The 27,115-nt window shown below is 33.9% G+C and overlaps 3 protein-coding genes across 4 annotated transcripts; all 3 read right to left on the reverse strand.

The window, feature by feature from the left end:
- Positions 1-1,184: 1,184 nt before the first annotated feature.
- LOC108213147 (glutamate receptor 2.8-like) lies at positions 1,185-6,294 on the reverse strand. Of its 2 annotated transcripts, none has more exons than XM_017384886.2 (5): positions 6,024-6,294; positions 3,167-4,500; positions 2,375-2,669; positions 1,867-2,258; positions 1,185-1,755 (listed from the first exon to the last, which is right to left on the reverse strand). In XM_017384886.2, the coding sequence occupies exons 1-5, from the start codon at positions 6,289-6,291 to the stop codon at positions 1,327-1,329; spliced, it is 2,718 nt and encodes a 905-aa protein (XP_017240375.2). In that variant the 5' UTR covers positions 6,292-6,294; the 3' UTR covers positions 1,185-1,326. The 2 variants fall into 2 exon arrangements, with proteins under 2 accessions (XP_017240375.2, XP_063945680.1); XM_064089610.1 differs by lacking the exon at positions 6,024-6,294 and adding an exon at positions 5,197-5,480.
- A 1,120-nt stretch (positions 6,295-7,414) lies between these two features.
- Positions 7,415-11,106, reverse strand: LOC108212748 (glutamate receptor 2.2-like). The gene is made up of 5 exons (XM_064090132.1): positions 10,837-11,106; positions 8,997-10,327; positions 8,576-8,870; positions 8,088-8,479; positions 7,415-7,967 (listed from the first exon to the last, which is right to left on the reverse strand). Exons 1-5 carry the CDS (start codon positions 11,090-11,092, stop codon positions 7,500-7,502), a joined length of 2,742 nt encoding a protein of 913 aa, XP_063946202.1. The 5' UTR covers positions 11,093-11,106; the 3' UTR covers positions 7,415-7,499.
- Positions 11,107-18,148: 7,042 nt separating this feature from the next.
- Positions 18,149-22,235, reverse strand: LOC108212749 (MDIS1-interacting receptor like kinase 2). Its single transcript, XM_017384465.2, has 2 exons — positions 19,011-22,235; positions 18,149-18,616 (listed from the first exon to the last, which is right to left on the reverse strand). The coding sequence occupies exons 1-2, from the start codon at positions 22,216-22,218 to the stop codon at positions 18,288-18,290; spliced, it is 3,537 nt and encodes a 1,178-aa protein (XP_017239954.1). The 5' UTR covers positions 22,219-22,235; the 3' UTR covers positions 18,149-18,287.
- Positions 22,236-27,115: the final 4,880 nt, after the last annotated feature.

Consider the following 27,115-nt stretch of genomic DNA (forward strand, 5'->3'; position numbering starts at 1 on the left):
GAGAGGTAACTTTATTTTATGTGTTTAAATAAATTTTTTGATGTGTGTAAATCATTTAATATACTTTAGAAAAACTGTTTATTATTTATAAATAAGAAGTTAATTATAGGTAATAAGTACTTACAAATAAACTTTTTATGTTTACAATTTATTGAATATAAAATTTATTAAAATTAACTTCATAAAGTGATCCTTAACATATTTGTAAAATCCAATTAAAAAGGTAAAAATGAGATATAATTTTTAAATTCTCAAAATATTACGATTTATAATTAAAAAAAAAGGAGTTGTGCAACTATCGTAACCACTTTCATATTATCGAAAGAGTAGTGCTATGTGCACATAAAATTAGTAATAACATGATAATTGATATGAAATGTTTTAATAGGAGTGGTGTATGTGAATACATGAAATCTATTCTAATTAAAACCCATGTCATTATATATAAAATTTTGTGCATGTTAACCTGCAGGATATATGTACATGTTACCTGCATGATTGTTAGTCAAAATTATGATACAATAAAAGAACAACAGAGATATAAAATGATACTCTTTGAGATTAGATATCTTCACCAGTGTTGATTAGAAGTGCTCAGGTAAATTGGACCTCTAAATTACTCCCTCCGTCCCAGCAGATTCTTTACAGTTTCCTCCTTGGGATGTCCCATCCAATTCTTTACATTTCAAAACTTACCAAAAATAGTAAATGGGTCCCACCACTTCCCAACTTTTCTTCCCTTTTCACACTACTTTTACTTCCTTTTCACACTACTTTTACTCCATTAACTCTCTTTTATACATTAAAAATTAATGGGCCCCACCACTTCACCCACTTTTCTTTCTCTTTCCCACTACTTTATACATATTTCTTAACCTCCGTGCCCAAACCAAACGTAAAGAATTGGTTGGGACGGAGGGAGTATAATTTTAAAATTTTCCAATTTGGTAAGACATTGGGTACATGTCAACTCATTGTCAAATCTATGTCACGAAATTGAATAGAAAATATTTATGGTAGTGCCAAATTCTATATAAATTTAATTTAGTGTAATTAATTTTGTATCCAATGATTTAAGTAAGACCAAAATTTATCAGTAATATTTGATAAAGTAGAACGAGATACTCTAAGTGAATTAATAGATAATTAACCGCAGGTATTCAAACCATCCGAGGGTGGTCAAATTTGGCTATGACAACATTCATTAGAATTGGAATTATTGGATATATAGAAATAACAAATAATATTTGCGTGGTATTCAAACTACTGCCTCATATCAGATGCAGCGATTCTGTTCATGCAGTAAGAACAGCCGGAAATGCAGAATTAGGTAATGCTGGTGCTAATATCATCTTGAACAATCACATAATCACTATCACTATTCTCATCACTCTTAGGTGGCATATCATCTCTAGTTTCAGCAGTAGAGTGGACACTTGACTCCGTTTCACCAGCTTCAGAAGAGGTGACACTAGATGATTTGTCATGGGTTGACATGAAAGAAATTTTTGGTTGAAACCAGGGCGCTGACAAGAGTACTGCTAAAATACCCAAGGTACCACTGATAATGAAGAGGCCTGCTAGATCTCTGGTCCCGAAACTGCTAATGCGCGAAGCTGTGTCAAACGAGTAATCTCCATCAGAGTACTCTGGCCCAAAATTCTTAGTCTTAAAGGCATGCATTAATCCATCACCAGTAAGATTTAAGAGCGCCATAGATATATGAGGAGTCAGAGCAGATCCTTTTGGAAGTGCCTGTAATAAAATACAGTAATATGGCATATAATGGAATAGACTTTATTGATAGCAATAATATATCAAAATTTGGAACTCATAGCATAAAGTTTTGGAGAAAAAGTAACTTACAAAACCAATTCCACCTGTTCTGTAAGGGGATCCTAGCAATTTATAATTGGTTTTACCATATGTGTCGAGAAAGATCTTGATGAAAGGAAGCTCATCAAGAATAGCGTCAACTCCTCCATTATGGCATCCCCTGGAAAGAGCATCATGATATTGCTCCACACTTGAATAAGACTTGATCCTAGATACATTGAAGTCCAGCCTCTTAGTTAACATTTCTTTCACAAAAGAACCTTTTTGAAAACCAATACAATAAAGCTTGTCTGTTGAATGTTGTAACCGAGAAATAGTCATATTGGAAGATAAGTTAGCTGTGTAACTCTGCATAACAATATATGCAGTAAACAGCCATATGACGAAAACAAATTGAGACCATTTGCTAGTAACCAAATTCCCTGTCAAACACCAATTGAGACATTATTTAGCTTTTTCTAGTGGAGTGTAAGTAATAGATAAAAGTCGAACTACCAAAGTATAAAAATTCTTAGTTTGAGGCATATCAATAACTTACTCTCAGCAAAGACAAGCGAGCCAAAGGGAAACCAAAATGCCTTTTCAAGTTTTTCTGGGTCATTAGCACGGTGCTCCAATATTAGAATCACCGCACCCGTAAATAAACAAGAAACTGCAATTGTCAGCCAGAGGTCTGAACTAAAAGGACTTACAAATATCCAGATATCATTGACTTCGTCATATTTTACTTGTCTAAGCATTACAACTTGTGATTCCAGGTACGGTGTACTGAAGTCCACTCTTTGTGCACGCTCAGGCAAAATTGTAATGTCAGCTACCACAATATCATATTTCTACATTTGTTTATAATAAAAAATTTGATTAGAAATCATGAAGCCAGAGAGCTATGAGCATGCATATGCATAAAAATATTTTAAGTTGGTTTATCTTCTTTATCTATAATTTTAAATTCTTGTCTCTAATCAAATTTGTTTTACTCCCACATTTAACAAAAATATTTTCATATACAGTTAATATATTGTCTTAAATTACTATTACATAAGTTGACGTTGAATAGGGGAGATTAAGCTTTTTTGTGGATAAAAGGTGAGGCCTATCCTTTTTTAATATATTGAGCCACTTAACAGTCCTCCAAGAGTGTATAAGGCAAATAGTAAACTGATTGTTCTCTGCTTTGCCCAAACATGATATCCTTGTAGTATATATTCAATCATTTCTTCTGATTAAACATGATCCTGACATTTTATCTTGAATTTCCATATAGCATTAGATTTCTAGTTGACAGTAGTATATTATTTTGCACAAACAATTCAGGTAAAGTAGTAGCTACCTTTTTTTCAAGCTGTGTGAGAAGATCATCGTAACTCCCAGCACTCTTGCCCACTGTCAGGTCCCCATAAGGGATGTATTGAGGATCGTCAATATTGAATGGCAAATGAAATAATAATTCCCGGAATACATCTGCACAAAAACCGGTGATATTATACTCAGCAGTATTTTGAAACTGTTTAAGTTTCACAAATTCAGCAAAACCCTCTTTCACTGGAACCCCTACTCTCAATCTCCTCCCTGATGTGGGTACAGCCCAATACATTGGCTTGACAATTGAATCTCCAGGCCAAATGATGCTTCTCAGAACATTTACAGAAGTTGAATATTTAGAAGATATGTTGGCTGCATCTGGATCTCTCGATAATCCTCTATTAGGAGTCCAATAGCCTACCGGTCTTTCTCCATTTCCTATTACATGAAGAATTTCATAAGCTGATATCTGCAACTGACCCTTTACTAAATTGAACTCTCCGGTTAATCCCTTAAACCTGGTATGCGCGATCTCTTTCAGAAGTATTGGACCTACTTCTGAACTTCCCAAGTTTTCTGGAAGGTTTGCATTATGCTGTTGTGTCATATTTACATAGCTTGAATTTATCAGGCCCATTCTCTCTATGGCCATAGCTAATGCCCAAATTGCATCATATGCCCACAATCCAAAAATGTTCAGCTCAACTTTAGGCTTTGCGCACTGCAATTCCCTTTCCCACCTCATTTTAAAAGACGTAAGATCTATTGACTTGGGTGCGTAGGGCCTTATGCCCAAAACACCTTGCATTGCATCTATAACTGTAACATCCATAGAACCAAACAAATTCGACAAAACATCCGTAGTTAACCATGCATATCCTTCACTCATCATTCCTGCAGTGTTGGCATTAATAAAGATTCGAGATCCGAGGAGGGAAGTCATATGCACCAAGAAGACCCTACAAGAAGCTGCTTTTAACTTACGAAGTTCATCTACTATTTGTGAATCATTAGCAGAAATAGAAATAGCTCTTGTCCAAGATATTCGAATGCCAGCCTCCCTCATTGCATCACTTAAATATTGAACAAATCCATCTTGATAGCCAGTGTCCTCATACACAATGACAACTTCTTGCCATCCAAATCCTTCAACAATGACAGTGATAGCCTTCGATTGAGAAGAATCATCTCCTGCCATCTGAATAAAATGAGGGCTCTGCACATATGACAGAGAAGATCTTGTCGCAGAAAAGGAGACAACAGGCACTTGAGTTTTTGTTGCAAGCTCAACAACATATTTTGCTTCAGGACTGGTTTGGGGTCCGAGGATTGCTCGAACTTCATCATTTAGTAACTCTTGAGCTGCATCCAGATTCCAGAAAATAAACAAAATTACCACATAACAGTCTTGCATATTTACAACAAAAGTCACAAGATTTTTGATAGAAGTGTAGTAATTTCTAGTATTCTTTGTCAATCTAAGTGATGTATTCACTAACAGATATTAGCATCATTTTCACATGACACTCGCAACAAAAACAGCACCACATCATCAATCAAGTAAACAGCCCACGGCACTTGAGAAAGAATTCCACCAGAATAAGTCAAAATGAAATTCTTATATAACCATTAGCCAGTAAGATAAAGAGATCGTTGAAAAAAAAGAAGCAAAAGAGACATTTAGTTCATAGTTAATGAATCCGGTTAACGGGAATTGAAACCTCAGACCTTGGTGTTTGGATTAATAAAATTTTATGACAGGGATGGGAAACTCAATCTCACTGGAAGGGTAAACCATTCCTTACACTCCTAGGTAATACCCATTCCCGTACCCCTCATTCACATAATCTTCATTCTCATTCCCGCTCACAATCCAAATCCCCTAAATCCAATTCAAATTGTCATAATTTGAGTAAGCCATTTAGACAAACAACTCGGCTGCAACATGCAGACGAGTGACTAAATCACCACAAACGAAACTAACAAAACTAAACATACATACATACTGTGCCAAAACCATATGGTAATTTATGGAAAAGATAGACATACAGAAATTACCTAATTTATGTCAAAGGGTTGGGCAGTTGCCGTGTTCTACTTTCTCATAAATCATAATCATTCTCATCATGTTCTATTAAATCAAGATTACAATCAGTTCAACCAAAAAATATTAAGCAAATATAGTTACATATATGTATTACGTTTTTTTCAACAACCACATCTCAACCAAAATAATCCATATAAAATTTAGTGTTTAGCCCACACCACTAATTTATTTGCACAAACATTTTTCTCCTTAAAAATCAGTAGACAGAATTTATGATATCAAAACCTCCCTTCTAATCATTTGAGATTTTAGAAAAATATGACATCTTAATATATTAAAGAGGCAATGTCTTTATAAATACTTTCACTCACTTCTTCTTTTTCCTATCTCTATCGTGAAAACAACTCTCTAAATATCAATAAACATTTTGTAATTTAATGTTTGTATATTATAAACTTTATCACGAGGTCACGAAAAATGCTAGGATACCATGATAAAGTTTGCAATATAGAAATATTAAACTAATGAATTGATATTTAGAGATAGGAAAATAGTAAGTGAAAGTATTTATAGAGCACTTTATATATAGACAGCTGACAGGTGAATGTATCACCAGATGTAACAAACTGCTGCTGAGCTGTTATTGAGCTATCATTCTTATGTGGAAAAGAATCAATTAATTTAACAGTATTCTTCTAATAACTCAAGTTTTTAGAAAAACATGTCACCTTAACATACTATAGAGATTTTAGGGACACAAAAAACAAGTTTTATGTCCCAAAATATCCACTTTGGGCATATTCTAGTTTATTTTAGAAATTTTGGTTCCATAGTGTACCTTTTAGTGCAGCTTCCACTACACCATGGTAGTTCTTTGTGCGAAACAGCAATCCTGTCCGATAATGATGCAACTTGTAAAAGTTGGAGTACGCCATTTTCATACAAGACTCCACCATCTTTCCTAAACTCGAATTCAAATCAAGAAGTAATCCTATCTTAACCTCCTCAATTACATGATCAGTAGCACTTGCATGATTCGATTTTGCAAGTATCATCAAACAGCAGAGTAGAATGCTGCAGAAGATCAAAGGATAAAGAAAATGCATAGTTTTCCTCATGGCTTACCCTAGTTTATGTTGCATATTGCTTATATACTTAATGCAGCAGTCGAGATTTGACTGTAGTAATTTGTAGGCTAACAAGAAAAGAATTCTTATATATTTATTAACATGCATTGTTCATTGGTTAGTGGCAGCAACTGCCAACTGGCTAGTCTTTTTGGCACTACTTTTTGTCATGCATGATGCATGTATTGTTTATAGATTAATAAGAGTGGCATTTGTGTATAGAAATTTCTTTTGCTTTTTGCTGTAAATTGTTTACTCTTCTAACTTGAATACATGAAAAGATTTTTCAAGATCCATCAAACTTTTTGCTTACTTGAATTCAGCAGACACGGACTAAACGTCCTAGATGAAATATTTTCACAATTCTTTTTCATAATTTTGACATAAAGAAGTGCTCTCACCCTATTAATTAAAAATGATGTAATTATGATAAACATGAAAACCAGTTTTTTGAAAAACACAACTAATTTGATAAAATTAGTATTAATTATTTGATATAAGAAGACGCACTTTTAGGTGATAACATACTTCAGTTCTTTCTTACAGTATCTTAATTGTAAGTAACATGACCACTATGTTGCTTTTAACCGGTTAGGAGTTATAAAATACAGTAGTGATTAATCCATAATTTTCTGCACGTATTTCAAAAAATATATAAATGATAGTTCAAAAATTAATTTTTGAATAACTTTATTGTAAGAATCTATTATTTATATTTTTATTCAAAAACAAAATTAAAAATATGTTGGGTACTTGGTGGAGGAGTGTCTTTCTGATCATAAGTCTTTTCTTTCTTTTTGACGAAATGTTGATATATTAGATCATAAAATCATGAAAAATACAATCCTTAAGTCTTTCCTTAGTTATATAAGTAATATATCTTTTATCACTTAAACTTAATGATGAACCTGATTCCTGTGTTATTGTGGCGCACAAGATGGAAGAATAGCTCATACACCATAGGTACTATTTGTAAATGATAAATACACATGTTAGTAAAGTGGAAACATATTAGAGAACAGCCTCTGTACTAAGAGGTAAAGAACAATTTGATAACAGAACTAATTAGTGTTGTATAGACAACAACAAGATGTCCTAACTCCTAAGTGCCAACTATACGTATTTTGTTAAACAATAATAACTGATACAATTAATTTATCAGGTTATAAAGAATGGTTAACATCAACTTAACCAGTAGTATTAATGATGTTACTGCTGTTTCTGTTTGCTGCCTCTGCATCGTCTCTCTGAATTGCTATGCTGATTGAGTTCTCGGGCATTGCATTGGTGGACAAATTCCCACTGACAGTAGTTTCAGCTACGGACTGAGCACTTGTGTCAGTCCCGTCAGAAGGTGGTGATGGGAATACAAAATTTTGTCTGTAGCGCGATGACACAGAAGCATATAATTGCTGAAATGCGGGCGCTGAGAAAACTAAAGCCAATAAAGTAATGGAACCGCTAACAATGAAAAGGCCTGCAAGGTTCATCACCCCTATACTGCTACTATATGAAGAGATCTCCGGAAAGTAATTTTGTTCAGAGTACTCCAGCCCAAAATTTTTGGTCATAATTGCATGCATTGCTCCGGATCCAGTAAGCTCTAAGATGGCCGTTGAAATAAAAGAAGCTAAAGGGGAGCCTTTCTGAAATGCCTGTAATAGATCATATCACTTATTAGTCTAACTTTACTGTTAAAACTATTAGTTTCATGACCGTTATGATGTATTAGTGTAAGAATTAAGGCACAAATGCTTAGAAATAGAAGAACTCACAAAGCCAAGTCCTCCTGTGCTGTATGAGGATCCTTCCAACTTATAATTTTTTTCACCATACGTATCAATAAAGATCTTGATGAAAGGAAGCTCGTCGAAGATAGCATCAACTCCTCCATTAAGGCATCCCTTAGAAAGGGCATCATGATATTGCTCAGCACTGGCATAAGATTTCATCTTGGATTCATTGAAGTGCAACCTATTAATTAATAATTCTCTTACGAATGAACCATCTTGAAAACCAATACAATAAGGTTTTTCTCTTGAACGTTTTAGCTGAGCAATAGTCAGTATTGAGGATAAATTAGCTGTGTAACTCTGCATTACAATAAATGCTGTAAACAACCATATGACCAGTACAAATTTAGACCACTTGCTAGCAACCCTGTTTCCTGTAAAGTGTCATAAACAGATCACAAAGTTTGCTTAGTAAAGCATAACAGAACATGAACATCAATTAAGATTCAAGACGCAAAAGAAAATCTTACTTTCAGGAAAAGCAAGAGATGCCAATGGAAACCAAACCCACATTCCAAGTTGTTGTTCCCTATTCACTCTTCGCTCCAATGTCCGAATTATTAATCCCATAACGATACAAGCTAATGCAATCGTCAGCCAGAGGTCTGAACTTAAAGGCTTTACAAAGATCCATATGTCTTTGCCTTTGCTATATTTAATTTGTCTAAGCATCACAACTTCTGTTTCCATGTATGATCTACTGAAATCAACTGTTTTCTCCCGTTCAGGCAAAATTGTCACATCGGCTACCACTAGATCATACTCCTACAATTTTTCATGCAAAAATGATGGTTATGGTAATGAGTTTTAGGTTTCTCTACATGCATTTAACTAGTATATACAAAGCAATATTTGAAAGCAACAAAGAATCAAGGATACATATGTGTTTACCTTGAGTTCAAGTTGCTTGAGAAGATCATTGTAACTGCCTGCACTTTTTCCAGTACGCGGATCCTGGAAAGGGATAAATTGAGGTTCATCAATTCTAAATGGTAAATGTTCTAGTACTTCACTGAAGATATCTGCACAAAAACCAGTGATGCTATATTCCTTAGTAACTGGATTTTGTTCAAGTTTCACAAATTCAGTGAAGCCCTCTTTTACTGGAACCCCCACCTTCAGTTTCTTCCCTGATGTGGGTAGATCCCAATCTACTGGCTTATCTGTTGTATCTCCTGGCCAAATGATATTTTTTAGGACACTTGCAGAAGTCGAATAATTAGAAGAATTATTGCTCGAATATGGGTGTCTGGATAATCCTCTATCTGGTGTCCAGTAGCCTATAGTTCTCTCTCCTTTTCCTATCACATGAAGTATTTCAAAGGTTGAAATCTGCAACTGCCCATTTACCAAATTGAACTCACCACTTAAGCCATTGAATTTGGTACTTAAAATTTCTTTAAGAAGTACTGGACCTACATCAGAGCTGCCAAGTGAAGCCATATCACTTGCATTTTGTCGTTTTTTCTGCTTTACAAACGCTGAATTGATCGGTCCTATCCTCTCTACAGCCATTGCTAATGCCCAAACTGCATCATAAGCCCACAATCCAAAGATATTCAGCACAGCTTTAGGCTTTGAACACTGCAGCTCTTTTTCTTGCCTCCTTTTAAGAAATGCAAGATTTTTCGACTTAGGTACATAAGGTCTTATCCCTAAAACACCTTCCATTGCACCAATGGCTTCATCATCCATGGAATTCAACAAATTAGATGACTCGTCAGTCATTATCCATCCGTATCCTTTTCCCATCATTCCAATGGCCTTGGCATGAACAAAAACTCGCGATCCAAGGAGGGAAGTCATGTGCACTAAGAAAACTCTAGCAGCCATTGCTTTGAGTTTGTTAAGCTCTTCCAGTATCTGAGAATCATTAGCAGAAACAGCACTCATACCTGAAATCCTTATATCAGCCTCGCGGAATGCATGAGTGATATCACGGATAAATCCATCTTGATAGCCAGTGTCCTCATACACAATTATAACTTTCTTCCATTCGAGTCCTTGGAAAAGGGTTGTAATAGCTTTTAACTGAGAAGAGTCAGCAGCAGCTGTTCGAATGAAGTAAGGGCTCTGCAATGGCGAAATATTAGAGCTGGTTGCAGAAAAGGAGACAATAGGTACTTGAGCCTTTTCGCCAAGTTCCACAACGAATCTGGCTTCAGGAGAGGTCAGGGGTCCAAGAATTGCTCGCACTTCTTCATTTTTGAGCAACTCCAGAGCTGCAGCACATAAGATAGGTTGTTACAGTATTTGTTATATATAGTACACTCTTTTGGCATGCTCATCAAAATCTCTTTTAACTTCGTAAACTTAGAGCGTGTTTGATGGGCTTAAAGCTGTTTCTAACTTTAAGCTGAAAAATGTCTATTTGTTTGTGTAATATCAAAAACTGATTTGAAGTCGAAAACAATTCTGATTCAAAACCAGAAGTTAATTTGACGTACTTTTTCCAGTAACTTAACTTTTTTAAACTTTTTGATACCCATAAATCATAAATTACTTTTATTTTATTATTACATTTTTAATAATCTCTAACTCAAAATTACTCAAACAGACATTTTAAGAGTCCAACTCACTAAGAGAGTCTAGCTAGATAAGGTTATTTCATAATAACGTACCAAGTATATGTAGCTATTTAAAAAAAATTATTGGTATTGCAAGTGTAGGTTTAATGTAGCTAATCATTTTGTTCATGAAATCGAGAGTGACATAATCGTAAATTACATACCACCAGAAGCTGCAGCTAAGGCCTTATGGGAGTTCTTGGTGTGGAAGGCCAATTTTGTACGATAAGAAGGATGGCTTCTGTAGAAATCATACTGAGCCATGGCTATGCAAGACTCCACCATCACTCCCATGCTCGAATTTAAATCCACAATTAACCCGATTTTCACCTCCACTACTCCTCCATTACTATCCAAACCTTCTGATCTTGCAGCCATTACCCAGAAGAATAATATACAGCATAAAACTATATCACACATTCGAACTTGTTCGTTTTTCTTCTCCATCTTAAAAAGCCGGTTTTGTTGTAGCGAGGCGTTGTGCCGATATATATAGCCTACCAACTTTTGTGAACCACATTGCATATACTCCAAGTCCATTTTATTAATTACGCGTCGTGGATATGACCTAATAGAATTAATCAATACATTTGAATTTTTGTATTCTATACTCCTTTCCTTTTACCAAGTCCTTTTTCAAAATTTTACTAATAAAAATATGTGTTACATATATGTAAATTATATAATACTTGACTGAGATTCTTCTAGCTAGCTCTTAAACAGGACTCAGCTGTCTAGTTTAAGTTTGGCGAAAGTGACATGAATGCAAAATACATTCATATAATTTCTTAGCAATTTACCTTCATAATTCAAATTCGAATGATCTGGGTAAATATTGAACATTTCTCACACTCGACTGATTAAGAGTATTTTATGTTCAATCTTTGGACCCTAAAACAATCGAAAACGGGACAATTTCTTGAAAGAATCAAGTCCTTAGAGAAGATATCCCTTTTAAGTTATGAAATTATGTGCATGTTTGGCAACGCGAGAAAAATACTTTTTTTCAAAGAAGTTGGCTTCTCCGGTAAAAAAGCAGAAAGTTACAAATGTTAGATTCAGAGTTTTTACTTATTTCCTAAATAGTTTAATCATTTATAAATCTTGACTTGTTTCTAATCTCTGTACTTTATTTTTTGACTTTAATAATAAGCACTTATTTTATGAACACTTTAACTGCCCCAATGATCGAGACAGAGAATTAAAGGAGTACATGTCTTCTTTGATTTTTCGAAGGATTTAAAGTGACCCCGTGAAAAGGATACGTAGTCACATGATATAGTTTTATTTTCTCTGTATCTATATTTAGATTTGATACGGGATCATTTTACTCGGATATAAATTGATTTCGGATAATCCAAATTTAATATATTTCAATTTTCTAATCGGTTAATTGATAATTCACTGAATATGAGCCGAATATGATCCACCAATATAAATTATGTTATCTTTTATTTAAGCTATTCAAACAATTATTATTTAATCTAATATAAATATAATACTAAAAAAATAATATTTACGAATTAAACACGCACATCTAATTTATTAAAAATAAATAATGATGTGTTCAAAAAATATATATAATGATATTTAATGCATGATCATGATGTATAAATCATATATTGTGTAAATTTAAACTTGATAAGATATTAAAAATTTGTGAAAAGGTAATTATTACTTGCATATGTATTGAGTTAGAAATGTAATCTATGTATATCTTTGAATTGAATACAAATTATGAATCATATTCAGGTTTATAAAAAATAATATGAGATCTGATCGGTATATGAATACTCATATCGGGGAATATATTTTATTCGAGTAATTTCTGTCAGATTTATATAACAAAGAAAAATGGATATATAATATTTACCATATTTTTAAGTGCGATATAAATCAAAATACCAATCTTTTAAAAAGAATAAATCAAAATACCAAAAAATTCGCACCTAAACAAAATATATATCGGGTTAAGTATCAAGTTGTTCAGAAGTGAAGTCAATATATCACTTCTTTCATTGAACTTTTAGAGATATCATTTTGATCACTAAAGTCGTATAAAATATCAAACGGATACCTCTAAAAATGTGTCGAGAAAGTAATTTTTTTTTGGTTAAGTTACACACATTTTTCTTCAACGCTACTATAACCAAGTGAAAAGTGGTGAATTCTATTATTTTTGATAATATATCAAGATTTTTTAAATCATATTTACTATATATTTTCATTTAAATAAGATTAAGCTAGTGTAATAATAAATATTAGGATTCACCACTTTTCATCTGGTTATAGTCGCGTTGAAGAAAAATGTGTATGATTTGACAAGAATAAACATTTACTTTCTCGACACATATTATTAGAGGTATCTATTTGATATTTTATATGACTTTAGTGATTAAAAGTGATATATGGTTTTCACTTCAATGACCAACCTCATACTTAGCCCGATATATATCCCGGTTCATTTGGAAATTGCAGGATGCGGATGGTATCTAATAACGTGTGGAAAATTGAAACCTACGACTATTTTGATGAATATAAAACGACAGAAGTGTTATTTTCACGGGAAATTATAAGGTACTCTACATTGGGTTATACACTTATACTGCTATATTCTCTCCCGGCTTCTAGATTCTCGCAAACTAAAATTTTTGAGCAGCAGTACAACATAATATGTGAAAATCTGACAAAATATGTAATACAGTAGTACATGCGTACGACTGATGTCTAGCTTTAGTTTTGTGATGTCGAAATAATTCCTGCATTAGTCAAATTGCAATTTAGCAAAGTACGGACAAATTCTCGATCTTGACTGAACAATCATGTCATATTCCAACTTCGGACCATAAGAACAAGATGGAATATGCGATAATTTCTTCAAGTTCCTTATGTAATATACTCCTCCCGTCTCCATATATATAAGTCCATTTTAACTTTTAACTAGTCAAATTGACTATATTTTGATTGAAATTTATAAATATTATATAATTTAAAATAATTTAAAAAATATCATGAAAATGTAAATCAAGTCTATTTTATTATGTAACTTTTTATTTGTAAAACAATAAATATATATTTTTTAATAGTAGGTCAAATATTAGTCAATTTAACTCTTGGAAAAGCAAAAAGGACTTATAAATTGAGACGGAAGGAGTAAATATTAAAGAACTAGGACGAAGATAAAGAGAGGCTCAAGGTTTTAGAGCATCCTCCGAGGGCTCTCTAAACAAGTTATTAATATTAAATTTAAAGAGTCAAGACAAAAATGAGAGTTCTAATGGGGTCCTAGAAACTTTTTAAAAATTCAAGAGCTCATCATGTCTCCTTTCTTATAAAGAGCATGTAATAGCTCTTAACTTCTATTTATGAATATAATATTGGTTTTCCTTCCAACTTGAACTCCAACATTTCTCTTTTTTTTTTTTTACTTTTCCCTCTCATTTATATGAAAAAAATATGAACAAGGAGCATGAACTTGTCATTTTTTTCAATGTCTTAATTCACTAGGAGCCACATATTAGTCTCTTAAGCCACTCTTCAAATATAATATAAAAAATTGACTCTTAACAATTTAATGTACATTTATCTCCAACAATACTCTCTATATTCACTCTCTAAACAATATTTTACTATTAAATTACTTTTATTAAATAGGAGTACAATACAAAAGTTGAGAGAGAAAGTGGGTCCTTGTATTACTTTATAATAAAATATAACTTAAGAGTGGGTGGTAGACTCTTAAAAGAGAGGAGAGAGAAGAGGCTCTTAAGGTTTTGAAGAGCCTCTAAGAGTCTATTGGAGCTACAATTTTATTAATGCTCTCTACTTTTTGATTTAAGAGCTTGTTTGAAGAGTTTGTTGAAGATGCTCTAACCCAACACGAGTATAGTTTGTAGTACAAGTTTTTAGTTATATTTTTTGTTTTGGTACTCTCCCTCTCAAACTACAAGTCTATAACATTTGGAGGTTTATTACTCTTATATTGTTAAATAGTTTTAAATACTAAAAACACTCATGACAATACATCATCATATAATATCTTATAAAAATATTATAATGATGTTAAAATATCAAATTTTGAATATCTTTTTTTAACAAAACTTTCATATAACTTTTTTTAACTCTAACGTTAACTATTTCAATACAAACACTAATCATAACAGAAAAATATTTATAAATAGATAATAAATTATAAAAGATAAATTTTCATGAGAACTTATAATCAGTTGGTTAATATAATTTAATTAAAATTCAATTCATTAATAATAAAATATTAATAAAATGATGTTAAAAAATAAATGATGTTAAACCAGTTCAAAAAAATAAAAAATAAAATGACGTTAAAATTTAAATAATAAATTACGAATTATATACCCGCCCGTACTTCGCACGAGTTAATATTATATTTTAAAGAGTGATTTAAGAGTTCCACTGAAGATGCTCTTATATGGTACTCCCACCGTTTCTATTTACTTTTCTCATTTGAAATGTCGGGACTGTTCATAACATGAGAAAAATTACTAATTTACGTCTAATCTATAATAATAAACATAGTCATAAGTGATCTTGTTGGATTCGTATTCATGAGTACTTTAATACGGTGAAATTTTTATATTTAATACTAATGCGAAATTAAAGATATTAACGTTCAAAAATATGTGATGGCAAACGTGACAAAAGCAACCAAGAAAAGTATTAAGAGACGGAGGGAGTACTAAACAATCTACGCAAAAGACTCATAAAAGGGAGTAGTATCTTAGTTGCTAAATATAATATAAAAGATTGAGTTTTTAGCAAGTTAGAATAATTATTACTACTTACAAATATATTGAATTAAAAATGTAATCTATATATGCTTTCGAATGGAATACGAAACATGAACCATGGTGAGGTATGTCTAGGGCTGTAAAATGATCCGGGTGATCCCGGGTACCCCTCTGCTCAAGTACCGGATCATATTATTTTTAGCTTGTCCAGATTTGGGTCCGGGATCGTTTTATTCGGATCTAAACCGATCCCGGGTATTTGAGATTCGGATCTGAACCGGATATGATCCAGTATCGTATTTTCTATTTTTCAACCGGGTAGTTTATGATCCATCGAATATGAGCCGGATATGATCCACTAACACTAAGTATCATTATTATTTCATTTGTTCAAATAACTATCATTAGTCTAAGTAAACATAATATTATAAAGTATAATAATTTTAAATTAAAACTTATAGTTATATATTGATATATATCATTTATTAAATATATATGAAGATAATAAGTATGATCACATTAAATAAATCATATTTTATGAAGATATAAACTTAAATAAGATATTAAAATTTTATAAAATGATAACTATTTACTTGCAAATATGATGGTGTTAAAATATAATATGTATATGAGTTTGAATCGAATATGAACCGCGGATCATATTCGGTTATTCGGGTAGGATCATATTATGAAAAGTTATATGAGCCCGAATCTGAGCGGGTATAGGTGTGCTCGTATCCGGGATCATATATTATACGGGCTTAATTTTTCCGCCAGATTTGGATCGTTTTCAAAACGAATATGAGACATGTATCATATTTTCGAGCCGGATATGAGCCGAGACACCAGATAGTCCGTATCGATTTACAGCCCTAGGTATGTCATCTTATAAAATATACTCCCTCCGTCTCAATTTATAGGTCCAGTTTGGAAAAAAAATTTATCCCAAAATACTTGTCCCTCTCTTCTTTCAATACAAATTTATCTACATATTAATTGTGATTTTTTTGAAACTCAACATTATTCTTATTTCTCAATGCACTAAATCCCTATATTTATTGTGATTTTTTTGAAACTCAACTATATTCTTACTTATCAATGCACTAATTAATGATACATGAGATAAGATTCTATCAAACCAATTTTTTTCTTAATATGTGTGTTTATTCCAAAATGGACCTATAAATTAAGACGGAGGGAGTAAAATGAGGCTGAACGGGAGTACTCATATTCGTGAACATGGATTTAATTTTGTGGCAATATAAATATAAAGCATTAATCATATTTTCAAATGGAATATAAATTGAGATATCAAAAAGTCTGAATCACTTTACAACTATAAACAAAATATATAATTTCTCATAGGGGATACTTCGTCTCAATATACATATAATTTTTGACAAACACGCGCATATTAAAAAAAATATTAGTTAGATATGATTTTATCTCATATATCAATAATTAGTGCATTGAAAAGTGAGAATAGAGTTGAGTCTCAAAAAAAAATCATATAATTAATATAGAGATTTAGTGCATTGAGAGATGAGAACAAAGTTGAGTTTCAAAAAAACACAATGAATATAAAAATAAATTTGTATTAAAAGAAGAGAGACATATAATGTGGGATAAATTTCTTTTTAAAAGGACATATATATTGAGACGAAGAGAGTACTGTTATATTCTCTCTCGGCTTCTAGAGCCGCAAACTCAAATTTGTTAGCAACAGAACAATCAAATGGGACATTTCACTAAGTTAAAAAAAATGATTTATTTTATAGAGTAAAGAAGGGATTATAAGAGCATCTCTAATAATGGGTTGTTAAAGTAATTGTCAAGCTTGCCAAAACTTTACATATATTAATATTTAATTTTTATTCAATTTTTTATCAACTTAGCACATTCTACTCCAATAGTTAGCAACCTTTGAAAGTTGCCTTGTGTGGTCCAAAGAATTAAATTGTAAATGACTCATCAACTGAAAAAAGTATTAGTAATATACATTTTTTACACTTATTATACATGTATTTTAACTGTTTTGGGAAGTTGTCAAGTTTTGGTAATTTTGATTGGTAACCTCTTGGCAAACATACAACTTCAATAGGTTGGCAATCAAAGTTGCCATGCCACCTATGATTTGGCAACACCTTTGAAGTTGTTCTAAGTAATAAGTGAATTTGACTTATAAGTTAATTTTGTTTGGATAATTTTTTTTAAAAGTCAATTGAGTGTTTGTATTTTAAATTTGAAAAAAATTCAAATTACTAAAATACAAGAAATTTTATTAATAAATAAAATTTATTACATATTAAAATTTTAAAATTTTCTTAATAAAATAAAAATTAGTAGAAGGCCAAAAAAGCTACTCCCTCCGTCCTCTCAATTGTTTACATCGAGAGACGGGGATTCGTCACGCATTTTAATACTCTTATTAAATATAGTTTGATAAATTATTTTAAAAAAAAATTCTTTTGAATAAAAATTTACTATCTAAATTTTAAAAAAAATCAAGAAAATATTATGAAACTATATTTTATATACATATTAAAATACGTGTCGAGTAATTAAAAAAAAGTGTAAAAAATGAGAGGGGCAGGGAATAGTATTTATGACTTCCACTTAAAATACCGAAAAAAATTGTATTTGTGCTTCTCTTGTCAAATAATACGCAAAACGTAAAAGCAATATAAAGTGATAAAAGAAGTGCCCCCAAACATAATGTGAAGATAATAAGATATGACAGAATATGTAATCTATGCGTAAGACTGATGTCTAGCTTTAGTTTTGCGATGCCGAATTAACTCCTGCATTAGTGAAGATTGAGGTGGTAACTTAACACAATATCATCTACTCTACATCTGAAACCTTGGAATTCTACTTGGCATGTATGTCTGAGTTCTTCCTGTAAGCTCTTTCGCCACAGAACGCATAGTAGGTCGGGACTCTGGTCTGGTACGTGTACATGCTAGTGCCGTCCTAACAACAAATTTCACTTCATCTGCTATATTCTCTGTTGGAGGTGGAAGCCTCTTGTCAAGTAAATCATTTGAAACCACGTCTGTGTCGGTGGACAAAGTTGGAAGGAGCTCCCCAGGGTGCCTCCCCATCATAACCTCCAACGCGACGATTCCAAAGCTATAAACATCTGATTTAGCTGTCACTCGCATGCTCAAGGCATGATCTGCACGTGAAAAATAGATATGCATGTCAGTAATTACTACATCTGTCTCTACTATTTCTTCACACTTTCCTTTTTTGGATGTCTCATCCAATTTTTACATTTTAAAACTTACCAAATATAATAAAATTTTATAATATAAAAATTTTACATATACTTATATATTATATAATTTAAATATCATATATGTATTTAATTTCGGATTCGAATATCACGGATTCGGATACGGATAATATCCGCTTTATTTTGAATACGAATAATATCCGCTTTTTCTCGGATACGGTTGCGAATTTTTCGGACGGATATCGGATCTTTCGAATTTTTTTGACAGCCTATTTACAATTGATAAACTTAAAACAGTATGCACATATGATGATAGTGAGATGAAAATACGTGCCTGGAGCCATGTAGCCATAAGACCCTGCAACATTTGTCCAGTTTGATGATTCTGTGCTCAGCAACCTTGCAGTGCCAAAATCTGAGAGCCGCGGCTCAAGTTCTGACTCTAGCAAGATATTATTCAGTGACACATCTCTATGCACAATAGGTGGAGAACAATCATGATGCAAGTAAGAAAGTGCATGAGCCAATCCTTTAACAATCTTTACCCTTGAATGCCAACTTAAATTAGCCCCCTCATCACTATATAACAACTTGCCCAAGCTACCTCTCTCGAGATATTCATATGCCAGGTAAAGGCAATTGTTCATGGAGCAGAATCCGTGGAGTTTGATGATATTACGGTGCCTAACTTCTGTCAAGGTCCGAATCTCATTCTCAAAGCTCCATCGATTATTTTCTGTAGCATCACTGGAATCTGTAACATTGAGCCTTTTAACTGCTACAGTCTCACCATTAAACAATCTGGCCTTGTACACAGTTCCAAATCCTCCTCTTCCAATGCAGTACCTTTCACTGAAATCTTCAGTGGCCTTTACGATGTCTCCAAAGGTAAACTTTCCTTTTCTTGCCCAAATTATTGACTTAAATTTCTCTGAATTGGTCGTCTCAACATCAGTTTTATTGGGTTTCTTACGACGCATAAAACATCCAGTACTGATAATTACAAGAACTAAGAGGCTGACCACCGGAACTATGACACCAATGATGACTTTCTTACTGGAATCTGAGGATGACTTGGAAGTGGTAGATGGACACGGGGACAAGCCGTTTGCATCTCCACACAAAAGTGAATTTTCATTGAAAAATTTCTTCACTTGTTGTTGGAGCAAGGGTATAGGGCCGGACAAGTTATTGTAAGACAAATCAATCATTTGCAAACTCGACATATCAGTTGATAATGAACCAAAAATTCTACCTGACAGATGATTGTGTGAAAGATTTAAATCTTCTAAAATCTTCAGTTTACCAAAGGTAGAAGGGATGGTGCCCGAAAGTGAATTGCTACTCAGGTCCATGTTTATTTGCAAATGACCCAAATTGCCGAGTTCAGAAGGTATCACTTCTGAAAAATTGTTCTGCCTTAAGTTCAAGCTCAATAAGCTCTCACAATTCCCAATCTCTTTTGGAATGCTTCCTTTTAATTTGTTTGTAGACAGATCAAGTCGGGTGAGCTTTGATAGTTTGCCTACACTCTGAGGAATTTCTCCAGTCAAATGATTATTGCTTAAGTTGAGTGCCAACAACAGGACCAAATTTCCTAATTCAGCTGGAATCTCACCTGTCAACTCATTTGAATCCAGTTGCAAAGCTTGCAAATTCTTTAAGTTTCCAAGCTCGACAGGGACCACACCTGAAATTTTGTTTCTTGACATCTCAATGTTTGTAAGATTTTCACATTTTCCCCACTGTGATGAGAGTTCACCTGTAAACTCATTGTCATTGAGAGAAATGAAACTAAGATTAGGATGATATCCAAACGCTTCAGAAACATTTCCAGAGAAATGGTTGTTATCAAGACGAACTCTGGTCAAGTTGGAGCAATTTCTCAGGCACATTGGCAAATGCCCTGAAAAATTGTTTCTAATTACCAAAAGCCTTTCTAGTAAAAATCCGCTACACAGCCCTTCTGGCAATGCTCCAGAGAAGCTGTTGTTGGAAAATTCAATACGAGACAAATTGAGACTCTTTTTTCCTAAGTTCTTCGGAATGCTGCCAGACAAATTGTTGGTAAAAACAGAAAGGTTCTTCAAGTTACTTAATTCAGCAATAGAATCAGGCAGCTGTCCATGCAATTGATTAGTGTTGAGATCAAGAAATTCCAGTTTTGCTAATTTTCCAATCTCAGGTGGAATTGTTCCACTAAGATTATTTTCATTCAAATGTAAGAGCGCCAAATTGGAGAGGTTCCCAATTGTTGCTGGAATCAAATCTGATAGATGGTTTCCTGACAGGTCTAATATAGAAAGCTGACTCAAGTTACCAATCTCTCTGGGAATTGCCCCTGTGAGATTATTGTCATACAGATAGAGGTACGTAACATTTGTCAACATACCAATTTCAGGAGGAATGTTACCAACGAAGGCATTCTTGTGCATCTGCAGTGATGTCAAGTCAGTCCAGTTGCTAATGAAATCAGGTAATAGCTCACCGGACAGAAGATTGTCTGATAGGCCTAGTTCAGATATACGTGTAAGATTCGAAAATGACAAAGGCAAAGGGCCTGTAAGCCAATTCTCAGCGAGAGCCAAATAGTTAAGCTTGGTACACAATCCAAGCTCGGAAGGAATACTAGAGTTCAAAAAGTTTCGACGGAGATCAAGTCTTTGAAGCTCCCTAAGTTGACCCAAAGAAGAAGGAATCTTTCCTCCAAATGCATTGGTAAACAGTTCAAGAACTTGAAGTTTATGTAAAAGACCTATAGTGTCAGGAATAGATCCTGAGAACTTATTCTTTCCAAGGTGAAGTTTTGTTAACTTGGATAGCTCGGAAATATTTCTTGGCAATGGCCCTTCCAATAAATTATCAAAAAGATTGAGGACTTCAAGATTAGTCAAATGGGTAAACACTGATTCAGGTATGGAGCCAGTCAACTTATTCACCGACAAATCAAGAAATCTCAAGTTCCTAGCTCTAATTATAAAAGATGGAAATTCTAAAGAAATGTTATTGTAGAATAAGTTGAGCTGTGTCAGAAGAGGCATGTCCAAGAACAAAGACCAATTTGAATTAAGCAAGTTGTTTGTTCCCAAGTCTAAATATTGCAACTTCTGAAGATGACTAATTTGGTAAGGAATAGTACCACTTAGATCGTTGTCGTCGAAACTCAAGTACTCAAGCTCTGTCAGATTTCCAATCTCTACTGGTATAACATCCCAAAGGTGGTTTCTGCTCATATCCAAGGAAGTGAGGCTAGGAAATGCGGAGAAATTGAAGCGCGCAAGAGTTCCATTCAGTTCTTGACCAGAAATGTTGAGCCCTGCAACTGTACCTGCAGCATTGCAGGTAATGCCAGTCCAGTTACAAAGGTTCCTGAGGTTGCTTAAGGACCAAGAATCGAGAGAAGCCGACGGTAATAAGGTGTTCTTCCATTTGACAAGAGCTTCTGCCTCAGTTCTTGGTGATGATGTTACACTTTGTATAAGTATAGACATGAAAAGAACATGAAATAGCACAAGAACAAGAGGTTTCTGAAAGATGGCCATTTCTTTATATGTTGGTTGCTCACTTGTTGCTTTGTGATCTAGCACTCATATGTAAAGGGATATATATAGTTTGATCACTGATGTCCCACAAGAAGCAGAGAGGAAATTACATATCAGGTTCACTTTGACCATTCTTGCCACGTGCAATTGCCAAAAATGGCCATGAAATCAGCTTGGCATTACATGTAGACAAGGTAAGTTAGAGCTTAGTCAGTCCTCACATGTGAATGAAGGACCAACTTTTTCTGTGAACTTGACCATTATCGTGAAGCCTAGACTTTAACAAAAACTGATTTGCTGCATGCAATATAGATTTGCTGCCTGCAGTATACTTCCTCTTGGGCGACCATTTCTTTACGGTTTTTTTCCGGAAAGTTCAATCCGATTTTTTACATTTCAACATTTATCAAAAATAGTCAATGGGGCTCACCACTTCCCCACTTTTCTTCCGTTTTCACGCGATTTTTACTCAACTATCTTCTTTTTATATATTAAAAATCAACAGGTCTCACCACTTCACCCACTTTTTTTTCTCTTTTCCACTATTTTATATATATTTCTTAACCTCTGTGTCAAATCATTCGTAAACAATTGGTTAGGATGGAGGAAGTATTTGATAAATTATGGAGTGAAATATAAAGTGATGGCCGAATTTAGTCCGCTTTTTTAATTTAGTTCAACTTTATCAATGGGTGGCTAGACATTATATTTATATTTCAAAGAAATGTTAAGGGCCATTTTTTGAGAACAACACTAATATTTCTTTCACAAAAAAGGTGGTCCTAGCTGCTTATTCGATGAATTAAAATAATATATGACTATTTATTATAAATTTGAAATTCCGGCCACCAGAACGAAAATTTATAAAATTCTGTAACCAATTCATATTTTTTTCTAAATTATGAGAAAAAATTGATTATTTTATTCTTTTCACCAGCTTAGTGTGTGTTTTGTTAAGTAAGAAATGGTTCAGTGAGATGTGACAATATCTAAAACCTAAACAAGTTGATGTGATGTTAAATCTTTTAATTATCTTCATTCTTACTCTCTAATTGTATACTCCTTCCGTCCCATTTAATTGTATTCACTTTTTTTTAAAATATCTCATTCAATTCTATACATTTCAAAACTTTCCCAAAATAGTAAATTTTTATTATATAAAACACTCACTCACCCACTACTTTCAACTACTTTTCCAAATCTATCAATTATATATTGATGGGTTCCACTATCTTACCCACTTTTCCTTCTCTTTCTTCTTACTTTACATTACTTTATACACTTTTCTTAGTCTCCGTGTCCAATCCATATGTATACATTTCAGAGGGACGGAGGGAGTATGTTTTTTTCCACTGCTTGACACGCTTTTTAAGACTCTTATAAAATATTATTCTACAACTTATTTTTCAATTTATTCTTTATTGTATAAAAATATAAATGTTGTACTCTTATACAAAAAAAAGAAAAATCTTAAAAATAATTTACAAAACTATATTATATTGAAACATTAAAATCCGTGCCGCGTCCCCATCGCAGAATGTATACTATTGACCGGGATGGAAGGAGTACCAGACTTTGAGTATCCACGTTTTTTTGAAACTGATACTGTATATGATCAATCATTAGACTATCCAGTCACACTCATCTTCCTGCATTTGATTAATTTTAAAAATTCTGGAAAATGTTTGAACTGTAACATGTAAGCAGAAACTGCAGAACTAGACAGGAGTTAACAAGGGATACACAACTCTACGAAATCATTTCGAGAAAATTCAGTGATAAGGACCTCTCAAAAGGGCAGAAGACCAACTGCATTGACTGCGGGTAACCTGTCGATGATAACGCCCGCCCAGCAAACTTCTCACCTGCGAGCAGGAAGCAATGCATAAAGACCCGCTGTCGACACCCGCCATGCATAAAGACCCGCTGTCGACACCCGCCCTGGGGGGGCACGTTCCTATTCCCAGAAAGTCAAGCATGAGACACCATGACTCCTGAGGGTATAAATAGAGAGGGCAAGGCAGAAACCAGGTACGCTCAGAACACTAGCTCACATATACTCTCTAGAAAAGTATTCTGATGGTCACGCCGGAGGTGCAAATCGGCCAACACCCCCCTTTTGCATTGTTTTGCAGGAACACTCACCATCAGATGATACCACATCCCCTGAAGACTGCAGACCATCATCGGATTCTGGCTTGATACAAATATGGCTTTATCATTGGCGCGCCAGGAAGGGGGTGGATTCGAGGAAGTTCCTCCCCTAACCTTTTCCCTGAGCTACAAAGCGTCTGAAAGGTTGAGATCTGTTCCGGGAACACCAGAAAAGAGATGGATCTGTTAGGAAAGATGGCATAACCACAAAGCTTTGGATCTGATAAAAATCAAGTCAACTTACAACTAGCCCATGATCTACTCAATCTACTGTCAAAATCAAACGAGCCCAGGTATGGAAACATAGCAGATTCAGTTTGGAGGCTCTTGTCGAAACTTTGTAACAGATTCGGGCAAAAAAGTTGGTGCCCAGGTTCAATTAAGGCTCCAACCCGGCAACTCCGTTTTGACTCAGTGAGTCAACCCGGCGTGAGAGCGAATTCAACGAGGCACCCGACGAGTCAACTCGGTAGCTTAATCAGGAAGTTCAACCTCACTCTCTGATTTATTTGTTTATGAAATATTGAAATCTAATGATCTGTTGTACCTAGAGATTGTACGCGTCTAATTTGACCTGTTCAGCATGCTTGTTAGCTCTTCAGCTGAGCTTCTAGAAAACAGATTTATTATATATGCTGTACGATTTTGTTAATATATGAAATAACGTCTGAAGCTGCTTATCTGCATATTTCTATTTTGTTTCTGCCTTGTGACAAACGACACTTGCAGCCTCAAAGCCAGTCGATCACGGCAGATAGCTTAGAATTTCCCGCTATGCACCTCGGACAGCTCAGATTTTCTAAAAAGAAAAAGAAGAAGAGCACCACATGAGCTTTATGTCTGGAACCAAACAATCCATCGGGTATTCTAAATAAGCGGAGCAACATGCATTAAGCCTGATACAAGGTTGATAATGACATCGTGCAAATTTGAGGACTCAAGTCTCGTCGAGAGATTACCAGGTCACTCTATCCTCTGCAAATAAATAAGATATACTATAGTCTGCTAAAATATCCCTTTATAAAGTGTTTTAATTGCTCAGAATCAGCCCGGCATGCTTCAATGTTTTTAAACAACCGATACTCTAAATAGGAAATGAGAATTTTGACAGTTCTTTTAACTAGATCAAAACATCAACTCTTGCATTAACCTTAGTTACATGTGATTAGCAGAGTTCTCATATAAAAATTCATATCTACAGCAGAATACAAATACCGCTACACCAACTCAGGTGCTATACTTGCTCTCGCTAAATTAATGTGCCAGACTGTATATCTTTTTGTGAATACTCTTACTGCTAATTGTGCACATCACACTTAAAGTAGTATTTGTCCAATATATGCTCCTGCAATAAATTCGAGATGAATTCTATAATCTCCTGGTACTAGCTACAAGACTCTTCTTTACTCTTGCAGGTATGGTTTTTCTATGTCTTTAACTACCAAAAAATTAATCATGCGTGCTTATAAGTTTGTCCCTTCAGTATGCGATTATCATATGCAACATATTTCCTTCTAAATTATTTCTAACATTGCAAATAGTATTAGAATGCTCGTGCAAAAATACACAAGTTCTCTGTACCTTTTTGGCTATGATGACAAGCAAACGCAAGAGCTTCTTATACACTCCATTAGAAAGATGCAAACTACAGTCTATAGTAAAAAATAAGTGAACACATATGTTTCCTAGAGCTCTTTTTACTGATACATGTTTGTTGCACTTAGGACAATATTATTGGCAGTCCACCACTCAACATGGTTCCAGAGGCTTTCATGTTAGCTAACTTATACTTAGTTTGGTACCGAGTCTTGCGGACTTATCTATTTCTTTTTTATGAGAAATGTAGTATACTGACTTGATATGATTTGAAGCTCTGTCGTGGGTCGCAAGCTTCCTGGATCCAACCTTTTACCACAATAACAATATTCTGTACTCTTGCAGGCATTCATCTTCAACGCATTTAAATATTTTTAACTACTTTTTCAAGTCCAACTAAATTCTTAATAATTGTATGACATCTATTTTGCCTATGTTTTGCTTTATTTCAAATGTTTGAAGTGGCTGCAGAAACATATTACTGAAGGCAAAACGAAGAGGTAACTGAGTGTTCAATTTTAGCTCTTAGCAAAAGAGAAAAAATAAAGAAAAGCCTGTCGAGCCTTAGCCTCCCCAGTCCCATGAGCTCCAGAGTACTTAATTCAGTTTTATGAGGCATTTGGGTCAACCTTGGCCAGATTGCTACTTCACAGTGTTTGGCTTATTGCTTTCTCAAAATTCAGAATATTCTGTTAGTAGTGAAAGCCAAACAATAAAAAAGGAATAACCTCCTGATCTCGAAAGGCACGGCTCTTGCACTTCTCTATTGCCTATTCAGTAATATATATTCCTAGTCAAACTCAAGTATGAAGACAATATTGTGCAAATCGGAGGGCTAAAATCTCGATAAAAATATATCAGGTCAGATCACTCTTTTCCTAGCAAATGATCTAAACATCCCAATACCAGGTGCTCGCCTACTGTTACATGTGACGTGTTTCTTGTTATATCAACTTGGCCGACAACATGTTTACTTATGTGCAAATACTCTCGCTGCTACTCTGGCACACCTTGCTTGCTCACTCTAATCGCAACATTGGTTCAATATTATTACAACTGCAGCATGTATACCGTGAACATTAATCGAAAAGGCCTGTTATCATTCTAGCTTGCAATTTTTAGTTACTTGCCAATAGTTGCACAAATA

Source organism: Daucus carota, chromosome 3 (genome assembly GCF_001625215.2).
Source record: "Daucus carota subsp. sativus chromosome 3, DH1 v3.0, whole genome shotgun sequence".
NCBI lineage: Eukaryota > Viridiplantae > Streptophyta > Magnoliopsida > Apiales > Apiaceae > Daucus > Daucus carota.

Bases quoted from the DNA above. Each gene is read 5' to 3' on its own strand.
- LOC108212748 (XM_064090132.1), bottom strand. From the start codon at position 11,092: ATGTGTGATATAGTTTTATGCTGTATATTATTCTTCTGGGTAATGGCT. The intron at 10,328-10,836 runs GTATGTAATTTA...TATGTGCTGCAG, and splicing joins CTTAGCTGCAGCTTCTGGTG to CTCTGGAGTTGCTCAAAAAT. The intron at 7,968-8,087 runs GTGAGTTCTTCT...GATCTATTACAG, and splicing joins GCACAGGAGGACTTGGCTTT to GCATTTCAGAAAGGCTCCCC.
- LOC108212749 (XM_017384465.2), bottom strand. From the start codon at position 22,218: ATGGCCATCTTTCAGAAACCTCTTGTTCTTGTGCTATTTCATGTTCTT. The intron at 18,617-19,010 runs GCACGTATTTTC...TTTCACGTGCAG, and splicing joins TTATGGCTACATGGCTCCAG to ATCATGCCTTGAGCATGCGA.
- LOC108213147 (XM_017384886.2), bottom strand. From the start codon at position 6,291: ATGCATTTTCTTTATCCTTTGATCTTCTGCAGCATTCTACTCTGCTGT. The intron at 4,501-6,023 runs GTACACTATGGA...ATCTGGATGCAG, and splicing joins AGTGGAAGCTGCACTAAAAG to CTCAAGAGTTACTAAATGAT. The intron at 1,756-1,866 runs GTAAGTTACTTT...ATTTTATTACAG, and splicing joins GAACAGGTGGAATTGGTTTT to GCACTTCCAAAAGGATCTGC.